General features: G+C 41.1%; 1 protein-coding gene across 5 annotated transcripts in view; it reads right to left on the bottom strand.

Moving 5' to 3' along the window:
- Positions 1 to 16,923, bottom strand: part of FMNL2 (formin like 2) — a 331,750-nt gene that overhangs the window by 28,364 nt on the left and 286,463 nt on the right. For all 5 annotated transcript variants that reach the window (XM_070390407.1, XM_070390388.1, XM_070390394.1 and 2 more), the window contains 3 exons: positions 9,383 to 9,457; positions 4,777 to 4,887; positions 1,823 to 1,972 (listed from right to left, as the gene is read on the bottom strand). In XM_070390407.1, the coding sequence (XP_070246508.1) occupies positions 1,823 to 1,972; positions 4,777 to 4,887; positions 9,383 to 9,457 (336 nt within the window). The remainder of the gene's footprint in view (positions 1 to 1,822; positions 1,973 to 4,776; positions 4,888 to 9,382; positions 9,458 to 16,923) is intronic.

Raw genomic sequence — 16,923 nt, 5'->3', positions numbered from 1 at the left:
GATGGGCCTGAATACAAACTTGTTTCTAACAGGAATTCATTTACAAGGGACCCTTAACAAAACTCATGTGTCAGCTCCTTAGTGCTTCCACATACATAATGTGTCAATCTCCATTCCTGCAGGGGCCAGCAAGGGCAGAGAATAGTGGGTGAGAGAGGTGGACTGGTCACCTTTCCCTCCCTAAGAAAGGGCTATTAGGCAAAAGTTCTGAAAACTGTTGACTGAGAAAAGTTGGTTCTGTTGAGTTATCGGTTAAAAAAATACCACTGCTTGTTTTGACCTAAATTATCCCCAAAATAAAAGACATTTTTGACATGCTTCGTTGCTCAGTCGTGTCTGACTCTTTGTGACCCGATGGACTGTAGCCCACCAGGCTCTTCTGTCCATGGGATTCTCCAGGCAAGAATACTGGAGTGGGTTGCCATTTCCTTCTCCAGAGGATCTTCCAAACCCAGGGACTGAACACATGTCTCCTGTGTCTCCTGCATGGCAGGCAGATTCTTTACCCACTGAATCACTGGGGAATTTCAATAATAAAAGTCATTTTGGAGGGGTAGTTCAAATAAACAGGTGGTTACTACAATAGCAGGTTATTTAAGTAGGGTCATGCAGTGCTGGCTGAGGCTTCAGAGAAAGATAGGATGAGCCATCAATGAAACAGTTACTACATAAGGCTCTAAAACTGGGTGACTTCTGATTCCTTACATCTCACTGAGAATAACAACAAGTAAAGAAAATCAGAGAGGAATGATGATGAGGGAGAGTGGAGATTTACTGCTGACCAGGTTAAGAATACAAGATTGGGGTGGTCAAAAAGTTCGTTTGGGTTTTCCTGGAACATCTTATGGAAAAACCCAAACAAACTTTTTGACCAAACCAATACATATTTTAAGAGAAGAGACAAAAAGAAAAAAAGAAAAAGGAAGAGCCTGTAAATTCTCTGCCTAAGCAGGTGCCAACTGAGTCAGCACAGCACTTAATAAAGGGAGGGGTCTTGGCAACTTGGCCATGAAAATTCCCCTTTTCAGACAGATGGGGAAAAGGAAATGACATGGAGCACACACATATGAAGACATACTAGGAAATGCAGGGGAAAATAAATGGACTGTTCAGAGAGGAAAAACCACATCTCTCCAAAGAGACACAATTCATTTCACAATCAAGGGCACTTTCAATCAGAATTCAGCAAAAGAATCTGGTCTTCACAGTGTTTGGGTTTTCAAGAAGTACCATATTCCTGTTCATTATACTGAGGGGACACTCCTTGAAAGAAATAGGTATGTGGGAAAATTTGCTGATTTCCTTGAAAATGCTACTGTTGTGATGAATCTATTTAGAACCTAAGGACCCATGAGGCAGGAAAGTGAAGAACCACATCATAAGGTCACTGGATCAGCCTGTCCATGGCTTACGTGGACACGTTTGGTACAAGGTACTCATGTTCAGAAGAAAATACTTCACCAAACCAAAATGTTTGAATTGCATTTCCTCCCAGGTAATGCCAATCTTCTTCTTTTTTTTTTTTTTAACACCATCCTGTAATGCTTCTGTGCTCATAACTAAAAGGGAAATCTGGATGCAGCAGAAAACTGAGCAGTGAATGAAGGCAAGGCAGTGAGTTTCACTTAGTTGTAAGTAACACACCTGCCTTCTTTGACAGAGCCCAGAATGGCTTCAGGTTGCTTTCTAGCTCAAGTTACAGCTCATTCCTAGACTCCCCATCCTTCTGTTTGCTGTCATAAAAGCCATAAAAGCTAACATCTATTCTGTTTTGCACCTAGCCAAAACGTTAGCCATTTTTCCTTTTCTGAGAGGTAGTTACATGAGAGATGTTTTCTTCCAGTTCCTCCACCCTCTCCAAGGCTGCATTCTTGGTTTCGGCATCTTCCAGAAGAGCTCCCACATCAAACACGTTGTCCAGGTAAGCCTGAATCTGTACCTGCAATTTGTCACTCTCCGTGTGCTTCAGCTTCTAAAAAACAAAATGCAAGAGAACATGGTGTTAGGATAATTGTCAAATAGAACATAGTTACCCAACAGCCTACATATTTTTGTTTGTTCCTTCCAAGGGAGGGTTTTCTATCTCATCCTCCTTAAGAGAACTCTGGAGTAATCATCTAAGAGGGTATCATCAGATTACTTTCTGGAGCTTACCCTCTCCCAAATATACACACATTACCCCCTAATCCTTCCTGTAGATAGATTTCCCATGCAGATATATTTCAACGTAAAACATTTTTGATGCAGGTGAAATCAAGATAATAGAAAAATCATAAGGGAACAGCAGTCACAAGTAACATAAACCCCAAGGGGTGTCTGTGTGGTAGAAGAGATTAGAGTGGGTGGTATCTTGCCTGGGTAGTGATGATAGTTCTGGTTGGGGGTGAGGTTGGGAGGCGGGAAAGACACTGATAGAGCATCTTAGCCTTGGGGACTATTTTGGCACTAATTGCTTGAACATATCCTCCATAATTAGATGACTAAAACACTTGCCCAACATGAGAAGCTCATGGCTCTCAAAGCACAGATTAGGAAGCGTTCTGCCATTCTCAGCATTCTAGGGTCAGGCATCCCAAAGGAAGTCAACCAGCTCTAAGGTAAAATTAGAGGTCGAGTAATAAATCAGTCCATCTTTTTTACAAGTACTATAATTCATGTCTCTCCCTAGGGAGCAAGTGAGTGGTTACAATAATATCTGGCACATGGATGATGCCAGTAGACAGTTACTGAACAGATAATGGTGACTTTCAAGGCTGGGTTTTTGTAAACTAATGAAGCATTTATTATATGCTTACATTACTCTTATAACCACTTCTCTCTATCAAGGTTCAGCACCAACAAGCCAGGAAGTTAGAGAAACAGAGTTTTGGAAATAATCTTACACTTTTAAGAGGAATTCTGCTCTACAAATAAAGTCTCAGGAAAATGGATTTTTCTCCTGGGTCTAATCTAGAATTCTACATCTTAGCTGTCTCAAAGAGAATATGTTCTATCTTAGTTTACAAAAAGAAAAAAATTTCTGAATAAGGGCAAAGTCTAGAAAAGAAATGAAGCAGCAGCTTAGTGGGATTCTTCACAAGATTCACAGTGAGTAACAGGTGCTGATGGCACTACCTGTCATATTCTGTAGCCTGAAATGAGCTCTGTGCAGCCATCACAAAACTGAACCCAAAACACCATTAGCAATATACCCAACTTTCACAATATTGCTACTCTCAAAGAATGCAGAGAAAGAGAATAGACAAACCATAGTTCAAAGCAGGAAAAAACTATTGAATACAATGTGCTGTCAAATATATTAGTGGGTCTTTAACAGGAAAGAAATTTAAACAAACTTTTCAATGGAAATCTTTCATAGCTCCACCTGAGTAGTCATGTACGGATGTGAGAGTCGGACCATAAAGAAAGCTGAGTGATGCAGAATTGATGCTTTCGAACTGTGGTGCTCAAGAAGACACTTGAAAGATCCTTGGACAGCAAGGAGACCAAACCAGTCAATCCTAAAGGAAATCAATCCTAAATATTCATTGGAAGGACTGATGCTAAAGGTGAAGCTCCAATACTTTGGCCACCTGATGCTTAGAGCTGACTAACTGGAAAAGACCCGATGAGAAAATTGAAGGCAGGAGGAAAAGGGGTAACAGAGTATAATATATTTGGATGGCATCATCAACTCAATGCATATGAGTTTGAGCAAACCCCAGGAGATGGTCAAGGACAGGGAAGCCTGGTGTGCTGCAGTCCATGGGGTCACAAAGAGTCGGACATGACTGAGCAACGCAACAACAACAAACCTGAATGGAGTCTTTAGACAACATTAGGCCAGTCTACTCAAGGGCAGCCTAGCTGGTCTGAGAAATAAGGCCATGAGCTCAAGAGTAACCAACTCAGCGATTCTACCTTTCAATAAACTGAGGGTACCATCAGTGTAGTTTTCTGGCTTCACCCTTAACAACAATGAACTCTCCAGGTGAAATCTGGAGATGTCCAAGGGAATTACTTCTATTTTCTTCATTTCTAGAAACAGCCTTGAAACTGAGGTCAACAATTCTTACCCTATTGCCAGCAGTCTTTCAAATTCAGGTGAATCATTCCTTAAGCAGAAGGGAAAACAAAACTGCCTGTGTCAAAGGACATCTGTGTACACACAGTTACTTAAGTCTATTTATGATTTTCACATCAACTTTGTTCCTAAGGGGAAGCAATTTCAGGGAACCAGCTAAGCACTTCTGCAAGGGAGCAAGAAAAAGAGAAACTTTAGCTCTCTCTCCTCCTAAGAACTAAAAGCAGAATTTCTAAAGCCACAAACACTTTAAGCAGAATTTAACAGCTACACAAGGAAGTCTCTAGTGTCCATTTCCTCATTATTTTTTGATGCTCTAAGCATTTATTCATCACTTTATGGTAGCCTTCATTTGACTCCCCCTGCCCAGATGGAGTCCCTAGAGTAACTAAGAGCACACAGTGCCCAACAGACCTGATGAAGGGTGCAGCAAGACTTGACCCAGGCAGAGCTCAAAAGCAGAGGAGAGCTGCACCAAGGCTCCAGGAGGTACTAAATGCTGTTGACAGAAGACAGTGTCAAGTCCCAGGAGACCTGCATGGATCCAGCTTCCCTGACAGATCACATTGCTCAGACGGGTTCCTTTAACTCGCACTACAACACCTGATTGCATAGAGCCTTAGGTGATCTTTGGTCATTATGGAAGTGCATCTTTGAGGGTCCATCATAAATCAAGTCTTATCTTAGAACCAAAGCTTAACAGCTATACTTACATCCAAGTATTCGTCCAGGCCTAATTTGGTAAATTCATATTGGAGGTGAACTCTGAAATTCATGTCTTCTACTGAGTGGACTACAATATTAATAAACTGCATAGAGGCCACCTGAAATAAAATCGCCAACAGGTTAGAAGAGGTCCAAACTCATTTTCTCAGCATAATCATAGGCATATACTTTCAATTTCACAAATCTAAGCTCATTTACCAATTTGATTTTCCTTTGTTTCACTGGATCTTTAGAAATATTTTACAATAAAAAAAAATTTACGATTTTTAAAAATGCAAAAGTCCCTGTATAGCACGGGGAGCTCACTTTGATGCTACATGATGACCTAGGAGGGTGGGATGGAGGCTCAAGAAGAAGAGGGTATATGTATACATATAGCTGATCCACACTGTATAGCAGAAAGTAACACATAATAAAGCAATTACACTCTAATTAAAAATAAACTAATTAATTTAAAAAGAATTATTTTTTCAATGAAAAAAAAATTTAATGTGCAAAAATGAATAGTAGTACCACAATAAGATATCCCTTCATATCCCCTAAGATGGCTTTAATCAATAAGAGAATAATGAGTGTTGACAAAACATGAAAAAACTGGAACCCTCATCCACTGCTGATGGGGATATAAACTACTGTCAAGCAGCCACTTTGAAAAGCTTGACAGTTGTTCTACATGTTATTCAGAGTTACTGTGTTACCCAGCAATCCCACTTCAAGATACATAATCAAGAGAAATGAAAAAATACATCCAGATAAAAATGGGCACACAAATGGCCATAGTAGCATTATTCATAATAACTAAAAAGTAGGGGAAACAAAAAAATCCCAATGTCCATGAATGCATTTTTAAAATGTGATATATGTATACGTAGAATATTATACAACAATGAAAAAAATGAAGTCCTACACGTGCTACAACATGAGTGAACTTGAAAACACTGTGCTAAGGAAAAAAAAAAAAAAGCCAGATACAAAAGACCATGTACATTATGATTCCATTCATGTGAAATACTCAGAATGGGAAGATGTGTAGACAGACAGTAGGTTAATAGTTGCCTAGGACTTGGGGTGGGAAAAATAACCACTCGTGGTAACAGAAATTCTTTGTGGGGCAACAAAATGTCCTACTTTAGATTGCAGTCATGATGGTACAACCCTAGGAATATACTAAAAATACACTGAACTGCACACTTCAGATGTGTAACTTGGATGGTATGTTAGTTATATCTCAGTCGTGTCCAACTCTTTGCAACCTCATGGACTATAGCCCGCCAGGCTCCTCTGTCCATGGATTACCCAGGCAAGAATACTGGGGTGGATTGCCATTCCCTTCTCCAGGGAATCTTCCTGACTCAGGGGTCAAACCCAGGTCTTCTGCATTGCAGCAGATTTTTTACCTTACAAGCCACCACGTAAGCCCCAGTTACATCTCAGTAAAGGTATTTTTAAAAAGTCTTATAGGCATATAGAACAACCTAAGTTATTACAGGTACACTGTAAAAAAGTGACAATTATTACAATGAAGAACATTTAAATCATATGCAATCACAAGGTAATCTCTTCTAAAACTGTACTGGGGGACCCACCATACCAACAAAAGAGCAACAGAACTTCTCATCCATTTTTCCGTTTTAAACAACTAACCAGTTTCTATTCTATAAAAGTTTTGGAGTTGCTACTTTCTTCCCACAACTGCATCAGTGGCTCTAATCTGCCACAGAGAAAACCTGTCCCCAGTTTAGTAAACGACAGAAACAGAGTTTAACATAGCTATTTTATTTTTAGGTAGGGACAGTCAGTTTATTTATGGGGAAATCTCTCTCTGATGCTCTCCCTCTATAACCACCCAGAGACTAGAAAGGAGGTGTGACAGAGGGATCCAGATTCACATTTACGCTGCAAACTGCTTCACCCTTCCTCTCTTCCCCAAGCCCTTCTTCCTTTACCTTGTTTAAAGTATTGTTTATCAAGTTAGATTCTTCTTTGAGTATATGTTATCCACTGGGTATCTGTGGAAGACGTGTCAGCTCTCTAGGTTACACAGGACTCTGTTGTGATTTACTACAAAAAATTACTTCAAGTGCTAATTTTGTCACTTTTTTGTTTTCTTTTGCCCACCAAAAAATACTTAGAAAGGTCTTCTGCAACATCTGAAGCATTTATATTATGTTTTAAGGGAATATGTTGTTTGGGAGGTTTGACAACTTAATTGCATTCCCAAGACAGTTTATGAAAAGCCTCATGATCTGGAAAAAAAATATGGCCGGATTTTGGCATTTTTCTGTTACTCTTCTGAAAGCAGGTCTAAATGATCTGTTGAGTGTTATGATATGCCTAAGAGGCAACTCTTTGCTAGATGGCACATGAATTGAGCACACAGTACTGATACACTAGCAGCATCTAAATAAGACTCCCAATGCATATATGTACATGCATAAATGAACTGACAGGAAATATGCTCTCATTTGTCAACAGTGCAGGTGTTCTAAAGGGCTTAACACCATTTATCATTTCAGTAGAAACTCAAATGGCAGAGGGACCTGGTATGTATGATAAATGAGTGAAGTGGGTCATGTGTAATACAGTAAGGAATGGTGTGGACTGTGACAAACTGGCACAGTTACCTTCAGACTTAACGAATAGGGACTACTTGGCTCCAGCAGCTTATACTCTGTAAGAACAGGGACCAAGCATTACCAGAACTTATTAATTCTCAAGAAAGTCTACAAATCTGTATTTTTAGGCCCAATTTCCAATACTTTTAATGGAAGGACATCACTGTCAGACTAAACTCACAAGTCTGTATGTATGCTGACTTCAGCCTGGAGCTTCCAGTTTGCAACCTCAACTCTAAAGGAATGAACAAGTTCCTCCTACAAAGGCAGAGGAAAGAACCTGGTCACGTGAGCAAGGGCACGGCTTCTTTACATTTTTGTCACCAGGGCCTTAAACACTCCAACAAAAATCCAAACAACAAGAACTTAAAAAGTCAATGTAAAAGTATTCCTTGTTTCAAATTTATTTTTTTACCTTTTTAAAAAGTATATATACATATGCTTTATGGAGCAGAAAACCTCTATAAAAGACTTCAACCAATACTGTTTTGGGAAAGAGCCAAGGATTAGGATGCATATGAAATTTGAGGACCCAGAAAACATCTTTCAGATAAAAAGGGTTAGAAATCTACAAAACTACAGTCCATGTTTTATAACCACTGAAGCAATTCAAATGAAAACCGCCTAGCGTCGTAAGCACAGGTTTTGGAAAACTTGACAACAGAAGAAGTGAACAGGCTATCTGCTCCAGGCTAGACGGGATCTAGGAAATTAAGCCCAAGTAAAGGAACTCCTGAGGTCCAGAAGATCCTGAGGTCAAATAGACTGGGTCAAAGAAAGCAGACCTGGGTATACTCGGGGGTAACCTGGCTCTGGAAATCCTCTACAGTGGAGTCTACTTTCAGTCCAGGATTAAGACTTAGATACACAGATTCAGAGGTGCTCAGAATCTTTTGCTTTTTGTCCCTGAGGAAGACAGTTATGATGCTGAATCACAAGTTCTTACAAGCGATTTACCCCGCTAAGGAGAGGGGCAATACCATTGCACCCTCGAAGAATTACTAGAGCTGGTAATCAAGGGAGGAAAACACAAAATCACTGCTATGTGTTCATTTGGGGATATATACTACCAGGCCTACAAATCAAAGCACTTCAGTCTTGGAAAGCAGTCTGGAGAAGGCCACTGGATGGGGTCTGCAGAAGGCACAATGGTCCAACGCTCCTGGTTTCTGCTTTAAGGATTCTTATGCAGCACTATTGACTTCTCAGGGCTTCCCTGGTAGCTCAGTCGGTAAAGAATCTCCCTGCAGGGCAGGAGACCTGGGTTCAATCCCTGGGTGGGGAAAATCCCGTGGAGAAGGAAATGGCAATCCACTGCAGGATTCTTGCCTGGAAAATCCCATGGACAGAGGAGCCTGGTGGGCTCCAGTCCATGGGGTCACAAGAGTCGGACATAACTTAGTGACTAAACCATCACCACCCTTGACTGCTCAAGCTGGCTCCTGCAGGCATTTGCACCAACTGTTAACTTTCTTTTCACAAATGCATGGCTTCCCCCTTTATGCTATAAACACAGTTGATTCTTGAACAAGATGCCTTTGAACTGTGTAGGTCAAATTTTTTTCAATAACGAAGACTAGGTACTACGTGACCCACAGTTGGTTGAACCTGCAGATGTGAAACCACATAACCAGAGTAACCACATAACCACTGTAAGTTAACAGGAGGTTTTCCCACTGTGGGGAGAGTTGGGAGCCCTCAACCCCCTGCATTGTTCAAGGGTCAACAAAAGCACTGTAACCAATAAATACTTTTGGCCTTTATGATAGAAAAAAAAAAACCTGGAGAGAAATGCCATAAAGGTCAAATACAGATGAAGAGAGCAAGTCAAATTTGAATCTATAGCATATAAAACTGTTTCCTATCCTTTGTAACATTATAATACATACATATATATAATATATAAATGTAAGTGGATTTAAGAAATAACTGCTAAATCTGAGTTGGCTTTATTGAATGTAGTACTGAAATAACTCACCATAAAATCTATGTTATTGTCCTCATTCCTGAAATGTTCCATCAACTTCTCAAAGCGTTGTTTTTCTCCACAAACCTGAAACACACATTATCATTGTGCATGTGAAATTCCAAACGTAAGCACTCCAAAATTAGATGCAGAAATTTTAGCACTAATAATTATTTCCAGAACATCTATTTTATCCCCCCTCTCACACGCTGTTTACTTCTCTGTTAGTTAATGCACAAGTAGCAACATGAGCCAGCACCAAAGCTCATCCTCCGTTTCTCTTACATGTTCTCTTCATGGCTTAAAATTCAAACCAAATGTGCTCTTCTTTCACTGGTCACTTTTTTTGTTGCACCCATCTTTTTAGCTGGCATTCACAATCCCAGAATGTTGGTTATGGTTTTTAAAAAAATGACCACACTTTTCCTTTTTACAAAAGCACTTTTGAAACAGACATGCTAACAGATTTTTCATAATTTTATAATTATTTTTATAATATTTTATAATTATTTTATAATAATTTTATAATTAAAATAATTTCATAATTTTTCATAATTTTAAATTCCTTGAGAAGCAGATTCAAAATGTGTATATCATGTCTAACATGCCTAATAATTATTTTTATTTATTTTTAATTGATTGATGATTGCTTTAAAATATTGATTTCTGTCATAATAATTTTAAGCATAAACTATAACATAAAAATTTGGGAAGCTATCTAATTCCTTCAAGATGAGGACAGAATTTTGCAGTCATTTTGAAGCAGCACTCCAGAGGCCTGAAATATATGCATTCAGCTCGAATGAATGCTTCTGCTGAACAGGTGAAATAAGCAGATAAAATACTGTGAACTCCAAAGTCCCAATGTATTCTGCATATACGGGGAATTAAAAACATGGAGCTAAAAACACAGTCAAAGAAAGATTTGTACCAAATGACAACAACCCAGAGACTTGTGCCCAAAATCAAAAGATGAACTTTAATTCTTTCAGTGTCTTTGTCTGCCTTTTTGTTTTTGGAGCAAAGTACTAAATCCACTAGTTTATTTCCTTACACTTTCAGAAAATCACAACCTGAACACCCATGGGCTCCTTGTTGACAGTAAGACAGTCTTTGGTATTAATATTTTGTGAATTTAATTCAGGTTTCACATGCTTAGTTTTCTGATTCCCTTTGTGATCTTAGAAATAATCAGACCAATCCTAAAGATTTCTCCTAAAATGACATTTCATAATGCTATAATGCACCCATTTAATTCTGTCATGTTAAATTTGACGCAAGTACACACACACACCCACACCCACACACTTTGGTGAAGAGTGTGTCCAGTGAAAGCAGGAATTTTATGTTGTGCTCCCTACTCTATCCTCAGCACCTACAACAGTGCTAAGCATGTTGTAATCTCGATATTTGCTGAATTGCACTGAAAAGAGGATAAACAAGATATTATATTAAAATATTCTTAATGAAACGGTGAATGATCTACTATTGCTCCCCATGATGTTTTACAATAAAACAAGAACCTTTCAGACCTCTGTAAACAGGGACAAGGGTTAATCTTTACTAGTGGTTCCTGTGCCTTAACTGTGTGCTAGGAACACTCAGTAGACTCCCTCCCCTCTGAAAAACTTCTATTCTCATAGTGAGTTAATTTTCTCAATAGACTAGACCACAGTTTACTATATTCCAATGACAACTCCCCATTTATCTACACCCACTTTAACAAAAAATAATTACAGAAGACAGAGGAACAGTGCATGGGCTGGGTCAGAATGAAGAGAAGCAGGCTCCAGAAGGGAGAGTTTAAAGTGAAACCTTTAAAAGACATACGTGTGTCCAATCCCACCCTAGAAAGCCCGAGTTAGGAGGCCCAGGCAAGGCTGGTGTGACTTGGGTGGGTACATTTGAAAAGTACTACAGACCATCCTGATGCTGTCCAAAGGCTGAGAACCAAAGATTTAAAAGAAGTCACATTCTGCCCTGGGGCCCACCAGACTCTCTAGAGCATATGCCACAAGTTCCGGGAAACTAAGGCTTATTGAAGGAGATATGGAAGTGCAGGATCAGCTCCCTAGACCAGGACATCAGTCACATATTGTGCTCAAAGACACAAGTGTTCCTAGCCTGCAAAGAAAGCCCAGTTGGTAAAAACTTGCAAGACTTGGTATAGAAAAAGTCAGCCTTACAACTTGAATTTTCCTTAAGAGAAACCTCAACATAAGAACCTGCTTCCCAGCAGGACAGTTTACTTTTATCTGTTTTGGGAGGTGGATATGTTGCAGGGAGAAGTCCACTCTGACTCCACGCTGGAACTATTTTTTTGACTTGGTCTCCATTGCTTTTGTTATAACCATACACAATGGCCTGCCTTAGAGAATCCTGCCTTTCTGCCTGACTGTTAAAGTGCCTTTGTTCAGAACCCTGTCCACCTGTAGATGGGAGGAAGGAAGGAACTAACACATCCCCCTGCCTGAGGCTGCCATTCTAGGAGATACCTTCAAGATTAATGGCTGTTTACTTTGTTTCCTCACCTCCCTCCCCATCTCTGATCCATAAAAGAACGTGGCATCCAGACCCCAACAAGTTGGTTATGCTGAGACATTAGTTTGCCATCTTCTTGGACAGCCGGCTTTCTGAATAAAGTCGTATTCCTTGCTGCAACACCTCGTCTCTCGGATTCATTAGCCTGTCGTGTGGTGAGCAGAGCAAACTTGGACTCAGTAACACGCAGTGACAGGAGAAAGGAAGAGAGGTGGTTCTGGATGTGGGGACAGCTGCCAGCTTTCCTGAGAAGCAGGCGTGATCAATGCTCTGTTGAGTAGCTCAGCACTCACTGAACCAGGAGAGGCAGCATCCCTCAGTGAACAGTGATGACGAAGACAATTCCTAGGAGGGCAAAATCTTCCAAATCAAAGAATGTCAGAAATCTGGAAAGTACCTTGGGGAACCTGGTGCCCTCAATTCGTGAATGAGACTGACACCTAAACAGACCAAATATCTCCAGCTTGATAAAACATCCACACAGAGGCAAGAACCAGGTTTCCAACTGCCAGCCTGATGTTCCTGCTCTCACACAACCCAGAATGTTCAGATAAATATATTCCATTTAAGATGACAGTAAAAGCATTTCAGAATTATCTGACACCAACAGAGATGGAAAGTGTTATCATTAAGAAGCACAATCACTACATCGGGCATGCACTCAATTATCCATGCACCACAATCTCCCATGGAATTTCTGAAAATAGATGATTCCTAGGGTCTATACCAGGATGCACTGAATGAGAATCTCCATGGACAGAACTAGGAATCTGTGTCTTTAAAAAGGACTCATAACTGTTGGACCAGCAATTAGGAACCAGTGGCTTATCCAGTATTAGACTAGCTGATTAAAGCCTGATCCTTTTTTGGTGGCTCAGACGGTTAAGCATCTGTCTACAATGTGGGAGACCCGGGTTCAATCCCTGAGTCGGGAAGATCCCCTGGAGAAGGAAATGGCAACCACTCCAGTACTATTGCCTGGAAAATCCCATGGACAGAGGAGCCTGGTAGGCTACAGTCCTTGGGGTTGCAAAGAGTCGGACACAACTGAGCGACTTCACTTTCACTTTCATCCTTTTTTACTCCCAATTGTAAACTGGACAGCTACATCATTAACTCCACAACTCATTCAACTTCCAATTTAACTACACATAAAAGAAACACAATTTACTATAACTGGGTATCACAGGAATGAAGCAGGGATTGGCCCACTGTCCCTGCATGGATACAATGAATAATAAGCCAACTCCCAAATAATCAGATTGTGTCCAGAGCATTTAGAAAGTGGATTTTACACAGCTGAAGAAAGCACATGTGGGCAGCAAAGCTACTCAGATTGTTAATAAAAAGATATGGGATCAACTTCAGAACAAGAAATATTATATTAACTTTCAGCTGAATAAAGATCTGAAAAGTCATTGTACTAGACTGGTAGACTGGACTGAAATAGATATTAAGAGGAGCCTCGAATATATGCCTTTCTTTAGAAATTCCTCATTCTGTCAACAGACAAATCCATGCTGAGAACATGTGTTATGAAACAAAAGTATTAAATACCTTTAATCTTTAAAAATAATAGACTTAAACATCTTCCAACTTACAGCTCCTTGGAACTGGGTGCAAAGGATCCAACTGCACCAAACGACACATTGTCAACATAGATGCCAGCTTGGAGAAACCATGAAAGATTGACCACTCTCCTCACCCACTGTAAGAACTAGAAGGGCTCCCCTTATCAGCCCCACCAAGTCACTCTCTGTGAAGGTTTAGCTACACTGCTCTGCTGTCAATCTCAGTTAATGAATTCAGGGGGTACCTTCTGACATTGTTCCACAGGAACAGTAAGGATTCTCGAGGACCCCATCGTTCCTGCTGGAAATAAAAGGAAGCGTGCAAACCAGATTCACATTTGTTTCTATGTTACTTTAGCAATCATTAAATCAGAGTATACTACAATCCCACAGGAAATGGGAAGACATGTTTGGGGCAGGTTGGTAAAAGTCGTGTTCCACATCAAAGGAAAGTTGTCGTAGCTCCTACAGCTCACATCTGGACCACCCCCACAAACTTGGTTCAAATAAGATCATCGTGGCTGAACATGCCTCTTCTCTCCTTTGAAACTGGCCTCATTTAGAAAACTGGTGAGGATGAAAGGAACGAAACACTGATCCCCAGTTATTTTCCAAATCTACAACAGCCTACATGAGGATGCTCTCAAGGGCTTCATCAAAATGTACAGGACAGCCAGGCGCATGTTTGCATGTATATATTATTGCACATTATAAACTGCTGCATATAACTTCCATCTGCCAACAAAGACCAGACAATCTGAAAACTTCCAAGTAAAACAGTTGTACTATTACAACTGAAACTTGTCATTTCTTGACTTTTCTATTCACTGGTATTTCTCATTTCCCCACTAACTTTGACACCTTCCACCGATAACACAGCCACCAGAGTAGGGAGGGTAGGAAGTGAATTTAAGAGACACAGGCATAGAAGGCAGAGATGGAGAGAAGCCTATTCCGTCAGGAATTAGACTTCTACAGCTAGGGCTGCCAGATAAGAAGTCAACAAGGCAGAAAAACAGTATACACTCTGAAAAGTAGATACTCTGCTGTATACTTAAGAGGCATCTTCATGTATAAGTTATTTATAAATCAGTCCCATGTGAATAAATTCACTGACCCTGATTAACACTGTGTAAGGAGAAAGCACTCAGGCTGGGATCAACCCCAGCCTTGACTGTGAACACAGGCACCACCTACCCATCCCTGTGGGGTCCTGCCTAACACAGCAGCCCTCATTGCACCTTTAAGCTCTAGCACTGGTGAGGGTGATAGGACATGAGAAATAGGTCTGTGGAGTATTAAACAGGGCTTTCCTGGTGGCTCAGATGGTAAATTGCCTGCCTGCAATGCGGGAGACCCGGGTTTGATCCCTGGGTTGGGAACATCCCCTGGAGAAGGAAATGGCAACCCACTCCAGTACTCTTGCCTAGAAAATTCCATGGACGGAGGAGCCTGGTAGGCTACAGTCCATGGGGTCGCAAAGAGTCGGACCATAAAACCTAGGTTATAAGTCAGTACCATTTCTAAGCTACCATGAGCCTGGACAATTCCATGAACCTCCCTAGAATTTGGTTTATTACATCCATTGATTTAAGAGCATTAGATTATATTGTTGGTTGTCAAATCCTTTTTTTAGGAAGCATGAAAGGTTACAGTGATGCCCACCCAGGGGATGCATCTCCCACTTTGGGCTTCCCGGGTGGCTCAGTGGTAAAGAATCCACCTGCCAATGCAGGAGACACGGGTTCAATCCCTGGGTCAGGAAGATCCCCTGGAGGAGGAAATGGCAGACTCTAGTATGTCTGCCTGGAAAATCCCATGAACAGAGGAGCCTGGTGGGCTACCTCCATGGGCTCTCAAAAGAGCTGGATGCCACCGAGCACACAGACAACCGGCAGCGCGAGGGGAACGCACCCAGGGATGGGGGCCTGTCAGGGACAGGAAGAGAGCACAAGTGAAGTTCCCGAGACTTCCATCCTCGTTTATTAATTCTGTATTATACTGTGTTGCCTGGTAAGATTTATTCCAGGGGGAAAATGTTTCATTGAAAGTTTTCATTGCTAATAAAAGTTGGAAAAAAAATTATCCCACTCAGTATCTTGAAGCTCTAAAACTAATCTAGGCATGGCCATAGAACATGATATTCCCAAGCTGACTGGCCTGGAAACTCTACACAAACCAACTTTAGAGAGATGCTCTCAGCTCTGCAGGCCCCCGAGTACCAAGCTTGAAGGCCAAAGCACCATCTCATGTCATCTGGCTCACTCTGCTTATGAAGTGGATAAATCCTGCCCTGACCAGACACAAATGGCCACACCCGAGACAAGCCAGATCCATTTCACCTTTGAAGCAAAAGCATAGCCCCCTGCCAAAAAACACCTTAACCCTGTCCTCCAACATCTGTGCAGGACATTTCTGAAGCGTGTCCCAGATCATTTAGATAAACTGGAGGCCCTGGATGCAAAAGAGGCAGTGGCTTAAAGCATCTCTAAGGGGGGGCAGAGTTTAGGGGGTGATTTCCCTAAAAGCTAATCGTGGAGAAAAGATAGTTTTACAAAAGGTTTGGAATGAAGAATATTATCTCGCTAGCCAGATGCTGCAATGAACAACAGACTGCAAGCCTTCAGCCACCTCTCCGTCCCCCTGAAGGTCACAGACTATCTTTGGTTTCCCCCAGCAACAGCTCCCAGGGAACCACGCCAAGTCTACAGCCAGACTGCGGCCTGACTTACGAGGTGGGTATAAAACATGCTTCTAGGTTACTTGGATAAAAATTAAAGGCCTCTCGCTTAAGTGTTTCCACCTTGCTCTGCTGCCTGGTGCCTGCCTCAATGCTTTCTTTTTCTTTTCACAATAGGCCCCTGTGAGCTGCAGGGCTCCCCACAGAAAGGCACTGTTTTAAAAGCACAGGCTACTATGACAGTTAGACTACCCCTCTCAGGGCCTGCCCAGGAACAAAAGTTTCGTTTTCTTCTTGGGGTCACATGAAGTAAACAGTTAATGCCTCGTTAGACCTAGGAGAAAGCAAGCATCTCTTACTCTCTGTTGAGAGCATGATTACTGACAACATGGTGACCTAACAAAACCACTTTTCTGGGGTGTTCTGTGGTTGTGAGCATCTAGTATCTCTTCCCTGAGGTGACCAGACATTTCAAACACAGACACCTAATGGCTACCATGACAGCAGCCGACCACTCTGACCTGCTGCTGGCTCTCCCCTCTCCTTGAGATTTAAAAGCGGAAATGTTCATCAGACTCAAACCTTCTGAAATGAAACAACCTGATATCACTCCACTGCAGTAAAAACGAATGAAAGCCAAACAACAGTGTATTCTACAACTGACCCAACCTTCCTTCCTCATAAATTAATGAAACATTTATAATCAACTTTGGGCTGGCAGATGTCTGATTATGAACCAGAGGTTTCATCCATATAATGCT

This window comes from Bos mutus, chromosome 2, assembly GCF_027580195.1.
Source record: "Bos mutus isolate GX-2022 chromosome 2, NWIPB_WYAK_1.1, whole genome shotgun sequence".
NCBI lineage: Eukaryota > Metazoa > Chordata > Mammalia > Artiodactyla > Bovidae > Bos > Bos mutus.
This window is presented reverse-complemented; position numbering and strand designations above follow the sequence as displayed.